General features: G+C 52.5%; 3 protein-coding genes and 1 gene segment (V, D, J or C); all 4 read right to left on the bottom strand.

The window, feature by feature from the left end:
- LOC125914001 (immunoglobulin lambda-1 light chain-like) overlaps positions 1-18,272 on the bottom strand; it is an 89,052-nt gene that overhangs the window by 1,393 nt on the left and 69,387 nt on the right. The window contains exon 3 of the mRNA XM_049619108.1: positions 1,578-1,617. Coding sequence (XP_049475065.1) covers positions 1,578-1,617 — 40 coding nt within the window. The remainder of the gene's footprint in view (positions 1-1,577; positions 1,618-18,272) is intronic.
- Positions 4,025-7,651, bottom strand: LOC125914695 (immunoglobulin lambda constant 6-like). The segment is given in 3 exon segments: positions 4,025-4,500; positions 5,920-6,128; positions 7,614-7,651. Coding segments are annotated over 3 exon segments (567 nt in total).
- On the bottom strand, positions 12,565-15,872 carry IGLL5 (immunoglobulin lambda like polypeptide 5). Its single transcript, XM_049620247.1, has 3 exons — positions 15,854-15,872; positions 14,965-15,054; positions 12,565-13,050 (listed from the first exon to the last, which is right to left on the bottom strand). Exons 1-3 carry the CDS (start codon positions 15,870-15,872, stop codon positions 12,731-12,733), a joined length of 429 nt encoding a protein of 142 aa, XP_049476204.1. The 3' UTR covers positions 12,565-12,730.
- The window catches only part of LOC125914000 (immunoglobulin lambda-1 light chain-like), a 243,178-nt gene continuing 237,470 nt past the window's right edge, over positions 12,565-18,272 (bottom strand). For all 11 annotated transcript variants that reach the window (XM_049619101.1, XM_049619099.1, XM_049619107.1 and 8 more), the window contains one exon: positions 12,565-12,730. The gene's annotated coding sequence lies outside the window, so the exon portion shown is untranslated. The remainder of the gene's footprint in view (positions 12,731-18,272) is intronic.

Raw genomic sequence — 18,272 nt, 5'->3', positions numbered from 1 at the left:
TCCTGGTTGCAGGGCTGTGTTCCCATTTGAAAAGTAGGTTTCCTGCCCCCAGAGCCCCTCACACCATCATTGCAGCCTTGCCCACCTCCCAACAGGGACCCCCCGCTGGCGATTCTGAGTGGGTAAGAAGTAGGAGTTCTTAAAGCTGGATTCCAGGGAGTCTTGTAGACGGAGAGTTTTCAGGTGAGGTGAGTTTTCAGTTTTGAGGTCAGGCCATGTCTGTTCTGAAGGGTCTCCCTATTCTGTGAGGTTTTCTGGTGGGTCTGTCTAAACACTTACTGTTTCTGGAAGCCTGGCAGTCACTGCCCCTGTCACCTCTCCCTATCAGGGGACTCTGACCCCATGTATCTGCTCACAGAGCTCTCTTGCTGTGGCATGCTGTGAAGGGATGTACCCCTGCTGGCTGAGTGTCCTGACGGGACACTTTCCTGAGACTTGTCCTGATCTTGGTGTCCTTACTGTTCCTCTAGAGGTGGAAGGTCCCTGAACCCTGGGGCCATTCTCTTCTGACGACCTCCCTCCCCCAGACCCCCTTGTCCCATTTCCACCTCCATGTCTCCAAGTCCCCAGACCAATGCTCTGCTCGCTGTGCTTCAGGCAGCCCTCCAGCTGGGACGAGCTGAAGACAGAATGCTATGCCTGAGCCGTCCCCAGAATCCTTCCCACACCCCACAGCCCTGCTTGCAGCCTGAGTGCTCCACTTCCTTGCCTTCACCCCTCTCTTCTCCTCAGACTCTTAGAACCCAGCTTTAATGATGAGCTGTGTCTATTTTGAAGGGTCTCCCTGTTCTGTGAAGTTTACTGGGGGTCTGTCTGTCTTCAGATTGCTGAGTGCCTGGCAAGTCCTGTCCCTGTCACCTGTCCGTATCTCGAGATCCTGACTCCACATATCTATCTGCTCAGGAGGCTTTCCTGTGGTGGTGAAGGTATTTACATTTGTTGCCTGAGTCTCCTGACATCTGTCCTATTGCTAGTGTCCTGAGCGTCCCTGTCGAGGTAGAAGGTCCCAGCACCCAGGGCCCCTTTCTGCTCTGATGTCATCCCTTCCTCCTTGGCCCCCTTGTCCCCCTTCCTCTTCTATGTCCAAGTTTTCAGACCAAGGCTCTCCTCACTGTGCTTCAGGCACTCCTCTGCCTGGGACCTCCCGAGGATGGAACCAGTGCCTGAGCCGTCCCCAGAAACTTCCCATACCCCACGGTCCCTCTGGCAGCATGAACACCCATTCACTTGTCCTTTACTCCTCATTCTCCTCAGGCTCTTTGAGCCCAGAAACTCTGAGTGGGGAGCCCACCATCCCTGAGTCCAGAGGAGAAGGTTCCCATGGGGAGAAAGCTGGAGCCATAGTGAAGCATGAGTTCAGGTCTAGATCAGGAATGGTTAATGGGGATGGTCCCCTATAGCCCTGACCACACATCGACAAGATGGGACCAGTGGAGGCAATGAGGGGTAGACAAAAGAGGCAAAACTTACAGACCCCACAGACCTTCAGCCTAAGCCCAGGTCACAATAGAAAGCAGAGAAAAATAGCCTGAAATTATACACTGCATCCAAAAGAGGAGGGAGAAGGGGAGACTCACCGAGGACGGTCAGACGGGTCCCTCCGCCGAAAATAGGACACTGTGATACAGCCTTGAACATAAACCCTCTGTCAGCCCCTCCACCGCTGACCCAGGCCCACCTGCAGCTGCACGGGAGACCCAAAGCCCTGCCTCCTTGTCACGGGTGTTGGTCAGGCAGATGGGTGGGTGATGGGGGTGCCCCCTGGGGACCTGGAATTTCAGTTCCATGGAGGGTTCAGATTCTCTCCATCCTCAGTTATGGGGAGGGGTTGGAGAGACCCCTCTAGATATGGTATTGGAATTCCCAGCTAATGCCGTCCTTAGGAAGGTGCTGTGTTCTCTCAGTCTGTGTCAGGATGTCATTGTGGAAGGGGTGAGCAGGCTACTTCAGCACAGAGGTGATGGAGCTGGGAGTGCTTTGCAGAGTTGGGACTCGCGGGGATGGTCCTGGATATGCCATCACATCCTCAGCACAGGAAACCATGGAGGATTGGAGTCAGGAATGGGAAGTGTTGGGAGGAGACTCATGTTTCCCTCAGCACTTAGATCCTTCTGTAGGGTCCTGAGCTCCCGAATTCCTGCCTTTGGTTTGTTCTTCCGATGGTACAGTGGATGGTTACTGCTTAGTCCCTGTCCTGAGTGCTATGAGGGCAGCTGTCACGCTGTAGGGGTTTGTGGGCTGAATGTAAGCTGGATAGACGTGGTGGCCCCTGGTGTGTGGGCTACAGTCACTACGTCCTGCAACTTTGCCCTGAGCTGAAGTGTTGAAGTGTGTGTCTGACCCTTGAACTGACTGAGAATCACAAATGCCCCACATACAGGAGCATCACTAGTACTGGCTGGTCCCCATGAAGCAAGACACATACTGTACCTCTGCCTTACACCTTCACGTTCTGAGGAGGGACACTGACAACCAGTGCCTCACCTGAATCATGGCCTGGGACGTCACCTGCAGAGCTCACACAGGTCTGGCATCCTTCTTTCTGTGACAAATTGGCATACTGAGCCAGAACTCTGGCCGTCTTCCTTGATCTGCTCTTGATTACTGTGTAAACACCTTGCCAACAGCTCATGAGGTTGCTTGTCTTGCTCCAGCCTAGATAAGAATCCCCGGGGCCTTCTATTGCTACTGGCTGACTCTGGTAGGGACGACAGAGATGGAGCTGTCTTTGTTCATGTCCCATTCTGGCTCCCTGTGCAACACCTTCTACCCCAGCTCCTCCTGATCTTTCCTGTGTGTGTGGTTGTGTGCGTGTTATGATCAGTTCCCACACTGAGTTTATGGGGTTTCTCCCTTGCCTCTGTCTCTTCAGTTTGTGTAGTTCATAATAAACATTTAAAACAACGAATGGAAGAGTTTGTCTAGGGGTGGCAGTGGTTCTGGGTAGGTTAAATGGGGGAGGATGTCATTCTCCCCAGCAGGACCATTGGAATGAGGGAAGCCTGAGTGGCCCCCCTTTGTTCCTTGGGGTCTTAGCTTTCCCAACTGTGGAATGGGTTCATGTAGATGCTGATCCCAAAGTTTCTGTCATCTCATAGGTAGATTTGGGGACTGTTCACTGCTTAAAAACTCCTGGGGGCCCCTGTCCTCTGACCCACTCTTGCCCCAGAGCACGCTGTCCTTGGAGGCTCTGTTCCTGGACATTCCTGCCCCCCAACAAGTCTGGTGAAGGCAGCTCCCGGACCCTGATGAGCTGAAGGCTCAGACAGGGTATCTGTCCAACCTAGGACTGGAGAACTGGCAGAGTGAGTGTGGCCTGCACCTCTGAGAGGCTGACATGAGTGCCTCAGGCCCTGTAGTGAGTGTGTCCATGACACAAAGCTACAGATGCACTCTGTACACAGCCATGGTGTTGCAGGCTGGAGGAATCCTCAGGGCCTGGTGTCCGGGGTTGCTGAAAACTCTGGGAAGCTTGGCCTTGCCATGGGCCTCTGGCTGGTCTGACCTCCCTTAACTCTACTCCTGAATTTGAAATGACTCTGTCTTTTGGACAATCAGTGGCAGCCCTTTGTGTGGCTGAGATGGTGCCCTTTCCTATTCACCCTGTTGTTCCGTGACCCCCACACAGGTTATGAAGTCTGATATCATCTGCTCCATCCATAACCCAAACATAACTAATGTGTCTGGTGTCCAGACTTTCATGACTGAGGTCTCAGGCAGTGCGAGGGTGACGCTAAGCCTCACTGACCACACACAAATCTGAACAGACCCATTGTCCCCAGGACCCTCCTTGTTTCTGCCTGATCCCCACTGGGACCCCAGTCTGTCTCACTGGGCCCATCTCCATTCCCATGGGGACAAGGACTGCAACCGTTGAGTTGGGACCATTTGTTCTTCAGGCCATGGCTGACAAGCACACAGGGAAAGTGGGTAAATAGGTTCTCACTTGACAAGTCTATCCCTAATTACTGAGGCTTACCCAGAGTTACGCGGAACAGTGAATGCACACCAGATATGTCAGTGATATGTGCTAAGGTCTTTATTGAGCACAAGTAGAAATAGGGAGGGCGTGTGACCTGCCTGGTCTGAGCTGATCCAGGGGTTGGTTCTCACGGCTACACAGTGGGCTGGGGAAGGGGTGTCTGGTGAGGAAGGCCCCCATCCCGGAAGCCTTGGGAACCTAAGAGCACTCTGCAGGGACCACACTCTTCTCCACGCTGGTCCCCTCGTGCGTGACCTGGCAGGTGAATCTGCTGCGAGATTTCCACTGGTTCGGTGACAGGCTCAGGTAGCTGCTGGCCGCGTACTTGTTGTTGCTCTGTTTGGAGGGCTTGGTGGTCTCCACGCCCTGGGTGACGGGGGTGCCGTCTGCCTTCCAGGCCACCGTCAAGCCGCTGGGGTAGAAGTCACTGATGAGGCACACCAGGGTGGCCTTGTTGGCGCTGAGCTCCTCATTGGAGGGTGGAAAGAGGGTAACTGAGGGCGCGGACTTGGGCTGACCTGTGGGGCAAGGGAGAGGTAACAAGTCAGAGTTCACATGCTTATTCAGTCAGCTCCTATCTCTGTCCTGAAGTGGGATACAGCTCTGTCATATCTAAAGCTTGGTCCTCAGTTGCCCCTTGCTCCCTGTGGTCTGGTCAGCGGTGGGTAAGGTCACTCACCTTCTGTTGGAGAGAAACTGAGTGTCCATCTGTTGGGAGATCTGAGCCCAACTGTGGCTTTCGTCCCTCTTCAGGTTCAACTGTACTCATCACTTTCCTAATTGCCTCTAGGCTCCCGTGTTACTGACTTTTATCTTGCTTGACACCTAATCTTTCCCTGTGGAACCTGTCTGTCCTGTGGCATGTCCTGCCAGGTCCATCTCCAAGGGGTGCTCATGCAGGTATCTGTCTGTCCTGGTGTTAAGCTCTCATCCCCTTCCGGGAGGGGGTTTCTTGGCCACATTCCCACTGATCCCTCATTGCAGCCCCTGCCCACCTCCTGACAAAGACCCTCTAAGGTTGCCTGAGGGGGAGAGAGTGTCTGCCCTTGGGCCGGAATCTAGCCTAGCAGGTGGAGGCTTTCTGGAAGAGGTGAATCTGCTGTTCTGAGGCTGGAGCTGGGGCTTCTCTGAGGGGTCACTTTGCATGTGAAGTTATCTTGGGGCGTCTGCTGTGCTAGCATCACAGTGTGCCTGTCACTGGCAGCCATCCTTGTCTCCTGTCCCTGAGGAGTCACCAGCCCCAGTATCTGCTCAGGGGTCTCTCCTCCAACGTTAATATGGGTGGGACAAGCTTTGGGGCCTGAGTGTCCTGAGCCCTGTCCCGCGTGAGGAGGTCCTGTGTGTCCTGGAGAAGGATGAGGGACCCAGCACTCTGAGGCCACCTTGTCCTAGGAAATCCTCCTTCTGTTCTCGTTTCCCTTGCCTTGGGTTCCCTTTTATTCCACGGCCAACCAAGAGTTCCTCCCAAAACCTGTCAGTAGCTCCCACCTAGAACCTGGAGAGCATAGAACCCAAGTGTGATTGACACACACTTGGACAGATGAGCTATGCAAGCATCCTTTACTGGTCCTATGGCCCTTGTGCCCCAGCCCAGGTTCCCCAGTCCTGTGTTCCTTCAGTCCCTCATTTCCCCACATCTGGGGGATGACAGACCCCAAGGAAGCTGATTGTGTCAGAGTCCAGAGGAGAAGCCCCCTGAGAGTGCTCTGGGTCACAGTGAGGGGGAACAGGAAGGGGTCCTTGGGACTGACCTGAGCTTCCCCGGCCAGGAGTCTGACAAGAGAGAACAAGCTAAAGTGGTGAGGGACAGCCCCAAACTGTGAAGGTCCCAGACCTTAGAGAGTTTCAGACCCCAAGCACAGTCATCACAGAAAGAAGAGAAAAATTCCCCCAATTTTCACTCTGGTTGCCAAAGAGAGAGAAAGGGGGAGACTCACCGAGGACGGTCACCTTGGTCCCTCCGCCGAAAACATAACACAGTGATACAGCTTTGAACACAAACCCTCTGTCAGCCCTGACACCCTTCCCCCTTCCCCAGGCCCACCTGCAGCTGCTTGGGAGGCTCAGAGTCCAGCCTCCTCTTTGTGGGGGTTGGGCTGGCCCATGGGAGCTTGAGACGGGGCACCCCCTCCCCAATGCACCTTCCCTTCCTCATGGGGTGAGCTTCCCCTCCAGCCCCCACCATGGAGGGGTAGGAGGGAATGCCTGAGTGACATATCATAACTCAGGTAGCTCCTGGCAGGAGCTCTGTGTATGGCTCAGCTTGCTTGGGGAATGCTACCTGGGAGATCGGACAGCACAGTTTCCAACACAGACATCATGGGGCCTGTGCCTTCTGCAGAGCTGAGGCCCATGGAGGGTTCTGGATGCCACCACATGTCCTAGACACATGCCCAACATGGCCACATGTGCAATGGCAGGCGTGTGTGTGTGTGTCCTGGTGTGTGCACGCAAGTGTATTGTGTGTGTGTGCATGTCTATTCTGTCTGTGTGACTAGGGGCCTAGACCTGCCCTTCTGAGCTAGCTCTGCTAGCTAGCAGTGGAGTCTTCCTGGTTCTCAAGGCCCATTCCCAACTTCCCAGAAAATGACTGTGCGCACAGATGGATCCATGACACAATGCAGAATGGGATCTTGACACGGATTCATGGCCCCAATGAATATGCATGGACATTTTAACTTTAGTGGTATTTTGTGCATAACTCCAAGGTGTCTCTGTCTCCCAGGGGCCTTGAATACAACTGGGTCCTCCGTGACACATGTGGAAGGAGAGGCCCCCAGTGGGAGTGTGGGAGATACTGACCAGGGTCTAGAGACTGAGTTTCCTGTAATAAGTGCAGCAGGGCAGGTCTGGGGAAGGGAACAGTGCAGTGTTCCCAGGGATCCAGGGACACGGGGCCCCTGTGGAAGGAAGGATTCTCTAGGATGTGATGATGGGAAGTTTCCAAATGTGTAGGAAACCACAAAAGGCATGGCCTTGCGTGGGGGCCTTCAAGGAAGGGAGACATCCCAGTGAGTTGGGCTGGTCCCAGTGAATAAGGTCCCAGGACCGGAGTGGAGACTGGAAACGAACCAAGAGGCCATGGGAATCAAGGGCTATGATCCTGAAAATGGTTGGGGTGGAAATGGCCTACAGAAGTCTATCAAGATCCACAGGTGTGGACCTTGGTACTCTGGGTCTTGCTGCTTCCGTTGCGAGTACAGAATATTGTGTGTGCAAATTTGGGTGAGTGGGAATCTGTTCCACAAAGAAATATGGGGCTGCTCTGGTGGCTCTTCCCCATAAAGCCAGGGAACCTGTGTTCACTCCAAGGATGGTTGAGTTCAGGGCACAAAATGTTAAACACAAATGACCAGATAGTGCGATTTCTGATTGAATAAAGGACATTTTATTGAGCATTGATTGAATGAAGGGAGAAGGGCTGGAATCATCCTGGTGCAAGGGGAATCCTTCCTGTAGGTCCAATGGCTGCACACACCCTTGGGTTGGTGAGGGTCTTGGGGACCTAAGAGCACTCTGCAGGGACCACATTCTTCTCCATAGTGCTCCCCTGGTACGTGACCTGGCAGGTGAAGCTGCTGAGAGATTTCCACTTGTCAGGTGACAGGCTTATGTAGCTGCTGGCCCTTACCTGTTGTTGCCCTGTTTGGAGGGCTTGGTGGTTTCCATGCCCTGGTAACAGGGGTGCCGTCTGCCTTCTAGGCCACCGTCAAGCTGCTGGGGTAGAAGTTATTCATTAGGTGGTCTTGTTGTCGCTGAGCTCCTCAAGGGAGGGTGGGATGAGGGTAACTGAGGGTGAGGACTTGGGCTGACCTGTGGGGTGGGGGAGGGACAGGAGGTCAGAAGCTCAGCTTCCACGTTTGGGGTCACTTCACTTGACATCGGCCTTCATGTGGGTACAGGTACCTGAACATTCAGTCAGGCACCCAGTTCTCACTCTGCGCCCATGTGAATCCATGTCGGGGTGGGTGGGTGGGTTAAGGTGTTATTCAATCATCTCCCCACATTTGCTGGGGACCTTTGAGGTGGATTCCTATCACCACCCATCCTGAGACACTTCTGAAATCTTTCCTTCCACGCAGACATCTAACTCTCACTGTCCTGCTCCTGCCTCCTCTGACTTTTGACAGTGTCTGTCTCAGCTCTACTTTCATCCTCTGTGGCCGTGCTATTACGTGAGCTCTCTGACCTCCTATTGGCTCATCCTGTGGACCATTCTATCTTGAGTCTTGTGTGAGGTCTTTGCCCTAAGGGTCTGTTTTTACCCAGATGTGTCTCTCCTGGGCTGTCCCTGATGGGGTAGGATCCTTGCTGATCATACAGAGTGTGTCTGCGTGGCCTTGCATCACTCTCAATCCATAGCCTTTCTGCAGCCCCAGTCCCCATGTCCTGCAAATCGGTCATTTCACTAGAGCTTTCATGCCATAGGTTCTCCTGTGTTTGTTGCAGATGTGTGTCCTGCAGGGACTCAAGAGTCCACTCGTGTCTCACATCTTCTCATTCCATGACCCTTTCTCCGGCATTTACTCCTACAAGCTCCATCCTGCCTGTGGCAAGTTTGTCTGAGTCCCCAGGCCAACTCTATATGGCCACTCCATAAGGCCTGGGGGGGAGCTCCACCTGCACCACTGCTGACTCCGGACCCTGATCCCAAGGCTCTGCCCTGAACCTTGTCGTTTGTGTCCTCAGCCTTGGCTCTGAGGCTGCCTGACCCAGTAAATACTCCACATTGTCACCCCCTCAATGCTCCCTGTTCTCTCTTCCCTTTTTTATGGGTACCCTTAGTGAGTCCCAGAGACAAACGTTGTCCAGGGCCTTACAACAGTAGACAGAAAAGAGCACATGTGGGACCCAGGATGACCCGGCGGACACACAGATGAGTTTTTAGCTCATCCCGACCATCCTCTGCCTCTCAGTTGGTAGGGGAGGGGCTGTGTTGACCAGAGAAGCAAGCAGGACAGTGTAGAGGGAGGGAAGGAGATCAGGGTCCCAGGGACTGGGGTCCCAGACGAAAGAGTGACCAAGTTGAGAAAAGACACAGAAAGAAAAAAAATAGCAGAAAATTTCCCAAAAATGTGGGAAAGCACGGAAGGAGGGAGAAGATGAGACTCACCTAGGATGGTCACCCGGGTCCCTTTGCCAAAAAGAAAGCACTGTGATACATGCTAATACAAAAACCAATGCCTGGGAGTCCGTGCCCCACCCCCTAGACCCCCCACTTGCAGCTGTGATGGAGGAGGTTGGGGCACTGCTCCATGCTGGGATCTTTTCAGTGGGGGGCCACAGGTCTTCCTCTTCTAGTGGATAACAGGGTCAATGTCCCTATGTGTGCAGCCACAGGATCCTGGAATCAAGTCTTCCAAAGAAGTAGGTGTCTGAATGCTGTTCCAACCTATAACTCCTAGGAATTGGAATGAGTTTGTGGAGGGCCTCTCTGTCACTGCAAGGATCTATGGATCTGAAGAGGATATCACTTCTCTATATGTTGAAACATCCTAATTTTTTGGTGAGACAATCAGGTGAGGGAGGGAGTTTAACCTTCATCCCAAACTTTTCTCTGCAGGTGATAGCAGGTTGGCCTGTGTGCATGGGCCACTGGAAACTTCCTATGCCCCCAACCATGATTCCATAGAGCTCAGCTTTATTTTGCGAGGGGATGTCCTAGTTTGGGACTGTCCCAAGTGAAGTCTGTCCTGTTCTTGTGGGACATGCCGGCCTATGTCCTGGTGACTTGGGGAACAGCCCTAGCCAAACCCCTATCTAGTGCCATGTTGGGGAAGGTTGGCTGTGTGACTGTTGCTCTGCTTGTTTCAAGGAGTCTTAAATTCCATCTGCCACAAAAAGGAACTAGCATCAGTGACCACTTTCAGGCCTGGAGTGGGTAGGCACTAGTGAAGTAGAATATGTTGTCCATCAGATAGCAGGAGCTATAGAGATAACCTGGGGTCTTGTGAGTGTACCCAGGAGCCACCTGAAGAGGCTCCGACTAGACTAATGTCCATAGATGCAGCTACATTTCCATATGTATAGTGGACAACCCAATGCATTCCACCAGCCTTTCTGGTCAATCCCAGTATGTACCAGGTCACCAAATAGAAATGAGTCAGCAGGGGAGGGTGGAGGGAGCAGGTCATCATCCTGTGAAGTAGGGAAGAGCAGGGAACAGTGCACATTTCTTCTTTTCCCTGCACATGAAAGGTACTCCCCACCTAGGTATGTGGCAGCCCTCCCAGGAGAAGGAGGACAGAAATGAAATATTGCCATGATGCACCCTTTCCATCTGATGGACAGAGCCATTGAACATCAAAGCAGCTAATCCTACCTAAAAAGGTCCACTCGATGTGGGTCCTTTGATGCAAAGTAGCCAACTGTCCAGGGAGGTGATTCTGACGTTGTACAAACTGGACCTCCTGAAGGATCTGATGCCAGAAGCCCTTTGCAGGATGAGGAAGCAGAGAGGATGGCTCAGATACAACTCTGGGAGGTTGTGGCTGCATCCCCACCATGGGACAGTCCCAGGACCAGCAGCTCACCCCCGAAGCCCCTTCCTTGCAAGGAAAAGTAGAGTGATTTGGGAGATTTTACAGATCCAAGACACGTGAAGACACATACCGCAATCACACTGTCAAATGTTATTCAATACTCAGAAAGAGAAAAGGAAGTCCCCCCAAATAATGATAGCATCAACAATATAATTCCATGCATTCACTTGTGACAAGTTTGAGATCTTTGATGATAAGTATTTTGGTGGTTAAGGATTTATTCTCAGTGTCTACATCAGTTTGATGTAGTTTCTGTAGTTTCTGTTTAGTTTCTGTTTAGGCCTTTATCTTCTGGTACACAGATGAAATCATTATTGAGAAAAAGATATGATATCTGGAATTTGTTTCCAAATATTGCATAACAGAACAATTATCTTGTTATTGCGTCAGCATCATCAAGGTATTGATAGATTGGGACCTAGTTGATGGGAACATGCAGGTATTCTTCTTCCTCTATCTCCCTTTTTTGGTGTTTTCATTTATCTTTAATGCACACTTCACAAGAAAATTACAAGAAGAGATGATAGTGTGGGGCAGTACCAGATGTGGGGTGATTTTGGCATTCTACAGCAGGGTCATGGATATGAGTTAGACCTAGGTGGCCTTCTCCCTCATTTGGGGCTCAGCATTCAGATCCATGAAATGTGGCCAGCAGTTGCTGTGGGATACTAGGACCCCCTAACATCCTTCTCCCTCTTAGGCTTCCCTAGGGCAGGGGTGGCTGGAATAAAACTCTAAGGGGTCCCTGTGCTCTCAGAACTCCTGGGCTTTGTAGGCTCTGTCCCTGGGCTGACCTGGCTCCCTTGCAGGTCTGGTGAAGGCAGCTCCTTGTCTGTGATGAGCTGGAGACATAAACAGAGGGCTGCTTGTGCCCGCATCTCTACGAGACTGACCTCTACTGCTTCAGTGACCTCAGAATGAGTATGTCTCTGATAGGAGTCCACAGGTGCATTCAGTATTCAGCCACAGTGAGTGATGGAGGCTTGTGTATTGGCGGTTCAGTGGGCCCTGAGTACCTGGGGAAGGGGATCCTTACTTTGCTGTAGCCTTCAGGCCATACAACTCTGCCTGGGCTGGTCTGCACCAGCTGAACTATACTCCTGAATTCAAATTGGCTCCCTCTCTTTGGGATAATCATTGGCTGCCCATTATGTGCCCAAGAAGGTGTCCTTTGTCATTTACTCAGTTCTCCATGTCTCTACCACATACAGGGTCATATCATCGCGTTCAGCTATAACCTAACCATAAAGTAACTCTCTCGGTCTCAGTTCTGATGATGAGACTTCAGGATTGAGGTCCCAGCTCCTCTGTTTGGGTCCCTTTGAGCCTGACCTTGACCTAGACCCCAAACCACATAGACTGGTTGTCCTTGTGCCTCATCCTGACCTCCAGTTCCCAGCACTAGTGCGGGTGAACACTGTTGTCTTGAAGAGTGTTCCAGGGCTTCCTGAGTTGGTTGGGAGAGTCAAGTAGGTTCGGGAAGGGATAGGCTACAAGATGTGAAACTGTTTCCCAGTAGGCCTTGTTAGCATCTTTACTCACCTAACATGAATTATGAGTTTGAGAAATGTACTTCTAAGATGCTTTCCATGGCTTCCTGCTAACGGGCCAACCATGGACCCCCTCGTTTGTTAGTCATTCTCCCCTCTGGGTCACTTGTATGGAACTGGGAAGTTCACTTCTGTTCCTAAAGACCATTGTTTCTGCTCAAGGACCTCGTTCCTCCTTACTGTTGCTTCTGCCCACTGCTGGCTCCTGGGACTCTCCTTGTTTCTCCCTGATACCCTGCAGGCCCTCCCTGGTCCTTCTCACTCAGTTTCTCCCTTTCCAGGTGGCAAGGACTGCATCCTGGGCGCTGGTACTACAGGATTATTTCCTACTCTGGGTCGCACCAAGGGGGATACAGCATCAATGGGGTCCTTTTAGGGTTAGTTGGGTGGGTGGCGGTTAGATAGAATCTCATACCATTACTGTCCCTTCTCTTAATTACTAAGCCAGTTAACTCAGACATAACCAGACAGAGAATTCACATCAAAAATGTTGAATGATAAATGATAAGTTCTTTATTGAGCACAAATAGAAACTGGGAGGGTGTGTGACCTTCCCGGTCTGAGCTGATCCAGGAGTTGGCTCTCAGGGGTACATGGTGAGCTGGGGAAGGTGTATCTGGGTGAGGAAGGCCTCCATCCCTGACAGTCTCGGGGACCTAAGAACACTCTGCGGGGACCACACTCTTCTCCACAGTGCTCCCCTCGTGCATGACCTGGCAGGTGAATCTGCTGCGAGATTTCCACTGGTTCGGTGACAGGCTCAGGTAGCTGCTGGCCGCGTACTTGTTGTTGCTCTGTTTGGAGGGCTTGGTGGTCTCCACGCCCTCGGTGACGGGAGTGCCGTCTGCCTTCCAGGCCACCGTCAAGCCGCTGGGGTAGAAGTCACTGATGAGGCACACCAGGGTGGCCTTGTTGGCGCTGAGCTCCTCATTGGAGGGTGGGAAGAGTGTGACCGAGGGGGCCGACTTGGGCTGACCTGTGGGGCAGGGGAGAGGCAGTAAGCCAGAGATCAGGTGTCCATGGCTGAAGCTCCTACCTGAGTCCTGATGTGGGGAACAGCTCTGTCATGTCCATGGCTTGGGTCTCAAGGGCCCCAGCTGGCTGAGTTCAGGTCAGCCATGGGTAGGGTCACTCACCTTCTGTTGGAATGAATCTGACTGCCACCTTCAGTAGTGTGTGGGTCCCTCCATGGCCTCAGACTCTCTCCCGGTCACATGTCCTCCTAATCCACACAGTCCTCCCCCTGGGACTTGGTGGCACTGGCTCTGAGACCTGCTTTCCCTTGTGATTCTGTCTGTCATGGACGTTGGCATCACTGCCATATCCGCCAGGTCCCTTACCTGGTTACCCTGTGTCTAGTCTGTCCTTGTTTCAGGGCTGTGTTCCCATTTGAAAAGTAGGTTTCCTGCCCCCAGAGCCCCTCACACCATCATTGCAGCCTTGCCCACCTCCCAACAGGACCCCCACCCCCGACCCCGGGGATGCTGAGTGGGTAAGAAGTGGGAGTTCCTGGAGCTGGATTACAGGGAGTCGTGTAAGATGGAGAGTTTTCAAGTGAGGTGAATTTTCAGTTTTGAGGTTAGACCATGTCTTTTCTGAAGGGTCTCCCTGTTCTGTGAAGTTTATTTGGGTGTCTGTCTGTTTACCATTTCTGGAAGGCTGGCAGTCAACGTCCCTGTCACCTGTCCCTATCAGCGGACTCTGATCCATGTATCTGCTCATGGACCACACCTCCCTTAGAGGACACTCTCCTGAGACCTGTTCTCATCTTGGTGTCCTTACTGTTCCTCTAGAGGTGGAAAGTCCCAGTACCATTGGGCCCTTCTCTTCTGACAACCTGCCTCCTCTTTCACCCCCTTGTCCCACTTCCACCTCCATGTCCCCAAGTCCCGAGACCAATGCTCTGCTCTCTGTGCTTCAGGCAGCCCTCCAGCTGGGATGAGTCAAAGGCAGAATACTATGCCTGAATGTCCCCAGTATCCTTCTCACACCCCGTGGCCCTGCTAGCAGCCCAAGCTCCCACTTCTTTGCCTTCACCCCTCAATTTTCTTTGGATTCGCGGAACCCAATTTTAAGGATGGGCTATGTCTGTTCTGAAGGGTCTCCCTGTTCTGTGAAGTTTACTGGGGGTCTGTCCATCGTTAGATTTCTGAGGTCTTGGCAAGACCTGTCACCTTTTCCTACCTGGAGACCCTGGCCCAACGTATCTATCTGCTCAGGAGGCTTTCCTGCGGTGGTGAAGGCATTTACTTTGCTGCCTGAGTGTCCTGAGACTGTCCTGTTGCTGACTTCCTGAGTGTCCCTATGGAGGTGGAAGGCCCAGAACCCACGGCCCCCTTCTCCTGTGATGTCCTTCCTTTCTTCCTGACCCCCTTGTCCCACTTCTTTCTCCATGTCTCCAAGTACCGAGACCAAGGCTGTCCTCAGTGTTCATCAGGCAGTTCTCTGCCTTGGATCCCCCAAGGATGGAAACCGGTGCCCGAGCCATCCGCAGAATCCTTCCCACACCTCACGGTCCCTCTGGCAGCAGGAACCCCTACTCATTTGCCCTTCACCCTCAATTCTCCTCGGACTCTTGGAGCCCAGAGACATTGAGTGGTGAGCTGACCATCCCTGAGTCCAGAGGAGAAGATTTCCTTGGGGAGAGAGCTGGAGTCACAGTGAGGCCTGAGTTCAGGTCTAGATTAGGAAGGGCTCACGGGGACGTCCCCTGTAGCCCTGAGCACTTCTGACAATATGGGGCCAGTGGAGGAGATAAGGGGCAGATAAAAGAGGCAAAACTTACAGACCCCACAGACCTTCAGCCTGAGCCCAGGTCACAGTAGAAAGCAGAAGAAAATCACCTGAAATTGTATACTGGAGCCAAAAGAGGAGGAAAGGGGAGACTCACCGAGGACGGTCAGATGGGTCCCTCCGCCGAACAAAGTACACTGTGACACAGCCTGGAACACAAACCCTCTGTCAGCCCCTCCACCCCTGACTCAGGCCCACCTGCAGCTGCTCGGGAGGCCCAAAGCCCAGCCTTCTTGTCACGGGTGCTGGTCAGGCAGATGGGTGGGTGATGGGGGTGACGCCTGGGGACCTGGAATCAGTTCCATGGAGGGTTCAGAATCCATCTATCCTCAGTCATGGGGAGGGGATGGAGAGATGCTCTTTAGGTATGGCATCAGAATTCAGCTAACACCATGCTTAGGAAGGTGCTGTGTGCTCTCCTCAGTCTGTGTCAGGATGTCATTGTAGAAGGGGTGAGCAGGGGTGTTTCAGCACAGAGGTGATGGAGCTGGGAGCCCTTTGCAGAGTTGGGACTCATGGGGAGGCTCCTGGATATGCCACTCCATCATCTGCAGGGGAAGCAGTGGAGGTTTGGGGTCAGGAATGGAAAGTGTTGGGAGGAGAATCATGTTTCCCCCAGCACTTAGATCTCTCTCTTAGCCCCGATGTCCCGAATCGCTGCCTTTGGCTGGTTCTTTAGGAAGGTAGCATGGTCACTGTTTAGTGCCTATCCTGAGCTGTGAGGGCAACTGTCATGGTATAGGGAGATGTGGGCTGAATATAAGCTGGATAGACGTGTTGGGCCCCTGGTGTGTGTGGATGCAGTCACTACATCCTACAATTTTTCCCTGAGTGGAAATGTTGGAGTCTGTGCCTAGCCTTGAACTGACTGAGAATCACACATGGCCCACATGCAGGAGCATCACTAGCACAGAGTTCCCCCACCAAGCTGGAAACCATACTGTACCTCTGCACTGGACCTTCACATTGAGGAAGCTCTCTGACACCTATGGCCTTCTCCTGCATCCTTGCCTTGGGATGTCACCTGCAGAGCTCACAATAGGGGAGACACAGGTCTGGCATCCTTCTTTCTTTGTCACATTGGCACAATGAGCTAGAACTCTGACTGGCTTCCTCGATCTGCTCTCGATGAGTGCGTAAACACCCTTCCAGCTTCTCATGAGGTCTCTTGTCTCACTCCAGCACAAATAGAATCCCTGGAGCCTTCTATTGCTGGTGGCTGGCTCTGGTAGGGATGACAGAGATGGAATTGTCTCTGTTCATGTCATATCCTGGCTCCCTGTGCAGCCCCTTCTACCCCAGCTCCTCTTGATCTTTCCATAGAGATGCTCACCATGGCAGTGTTGTAAATGGACCAGTGTCTCTGTGATCATCATGAGTGTGCATGTATGTTTCTGTTTGTTGGGACCTGTGTGTGTGCTTGTGTGTGTGTTATGATCAGATACTACACTGAACTCCTAAGTAGATGAGTCAGTTGAGAAACCTGTCAACAGCGCATTTCCAGAATCTGAGTCTTGATTTGTAACAGACACCCTAGGCAGGTTAATGAAAGACAAATGATGGGCTCATGGGTTGGCCTGGCCTCGGAGGGGTCCCAGAAAGCAAAGCTGGAGTCTGTTTCCCAGAGAACTTGGATGTAGTGTGAACCAAGAGACACTGGTGGGGTGAGATGCCAGCAGTGGGAGTGTGGGTGTGAGTGACCAGTGCCCAGGCAGGGGCTCCTATAGTGAGTGTGACAGGGAGTCTGTGGGAGGAGGACAGTCAGTGTTCCTGGGGAGGTAGGAGCAGGTGTTCTCATGAGAGAGGGAGGAGGCTCTAGGTTGTGACAGTGGGGAATGTCTACATGGGGTAGGAAACCAGGGAAAAGCTGGCAGTGAGTGGGGGTCTATAGGAAGAGGAGAGTGGGAATATTCAGAGGAGGGCTTCTTGTAGATGGTGAGGTGCCAGGTCCAGGGAGAAACTGAGGAATTATCCAAGAAATCCAGGGGATCTGGTATCAGTGAGGGAAGCTATGACTGGCAGTGGGCATGGTTAACACAAGAAGGAAAGCTAGAGACATTGTGGAGGATGGTCTCTTTAATTTCTGCTGTTTTGATCTCCTGTTCAGGAGTATTGTGTGACAATTCTGGCTGAGAGCAAAATAACCCCTCATGAAACATGAGGACGCCTTCACTGGGCTCTTTTCCGAAGGCCAAAAGAATCCTGTTTTCCCCCAAAGATGGTTGAGTTCTGGACTGAAATGTTAACCCAAATTACCAGACAGCCTGAATTCTGATTGAATAAAGAACATTTTATTGAGCATGATTGGGTGCTGGGAGGAGGGCTGGGATGATCCTGGTGCAAGGGGAATCCTTCCTGGAGGTCCTGTGGCTCTAAGCCCTTTGAGTGGGTAGGGGATGTCTTGACCTAAGAGCACTCCTCAGGGACCACATTCTTCTCCATGGTGCTCCCCTCGTGCGTGAACTGGCAGGTGAATCTGCTGTGAGATTTTTACTTGTCAGGCAACAACCTCAGGTAGCTGCTGGCTGCATACTTGTTCTGTTTGGGGGGGTTGTTGGTCTCCACGCCCTGTGTGACGGGGGTGCCGTCTGCCTTCCAGGCCACCGTCAAGCAGCTGGGGTAGAAGTCACTGATGAGGCACGCCAGGGTGGCCTTGTTATTGCTGAGCTCCTCAGGGGAGGGTGGAAAGAGGGTAACTGAGGGCGAGGACTTGGGCTGACCTGTGGGGTGGGGGAGGGACAGGAGGTCAGAAGCTCAGCTTCCACGTTTGGGGTCACTTCACTTGATATCGGCCTTCATGTGGGTACAGGTACCTGAGCATTCAGTCAGGCCTCCATTTCCCCTTCTGTGTCCATGTGAATCCATGTTGTGGGGTGGTGGGGTGGGTTAAGGTGTTATTCAATCATCTCCCCACCTTTGCTGGGAACCTTTGAGGTGGATTTCTATCACCACCCATCCCGAGACTCTTTTGAGATCTTTCCTTCCACGCAGACATCTAACTGTCACTGTCCTGCTCTTGCCTCTTCTGACTTTTGATAGTGTCTGTCTCAGCTCTACTTTTGTCCTCTGAGGCCAGTGCTATTACGTGAGCTCTCTGACCTCCTATTGGCTCATCCTGTGGACCATTCTATCTTGAGTCTTGTGTGAGGTCTTTGCCCTAAGAGGTCTGTTTTTACTCAGATGTGTCTCTCCTGGGCTGTCCCTGATGGAGTAGGATCCTTGATGATCATACAGAGTGTGTCTGCGTGGCCTTGCATCACTCTCAATCCATAGCCTTTCTGCAAGCCCAGTCCCCGTGTCCTGCAAATCGGTCATTTCACTAGAGCTTTCATGCCATAGGTTCTCCTGTGTTTGTTGCAGATGTGTGTCCTGCAGGGACTCAAGAGTCCACTCATGTCTCACATC

The sequence above is a fragment of the Panthera uncia genome (genome assembly GCF_023721935.1).
Source record: "Panthera uncia isolate 11264 chromosome D3 unlocalized genomic scaffold, Puncia_PCG_1.0 HiC_scaffold_8, whole genome shotgun sequence".
Taxonomy (NCBI): Eukaryota; Metazoa; Chordata; class Mammalia; order Carnivora; family Felidae; genus Panthera; species Panthera uncia.
Note: the sequence above shows the minus strand (reverse complement) of the source record. Positions and strands in the feature narration are given on the sequence as shown.

What these genes read in the sequence shown, in the direction of transcription:
- IGLL5 (XM_049620247.1), bottom strand. An exon ending in GACCCATCTGACCGTCCTCG is followed by an intron (nt 13,051 to 14,964) that starts GTGAGTCTCCCC and finishes CCTGCCCCACAG; the next exon opens with GTCAGCCCAAGTCGGCCCCC.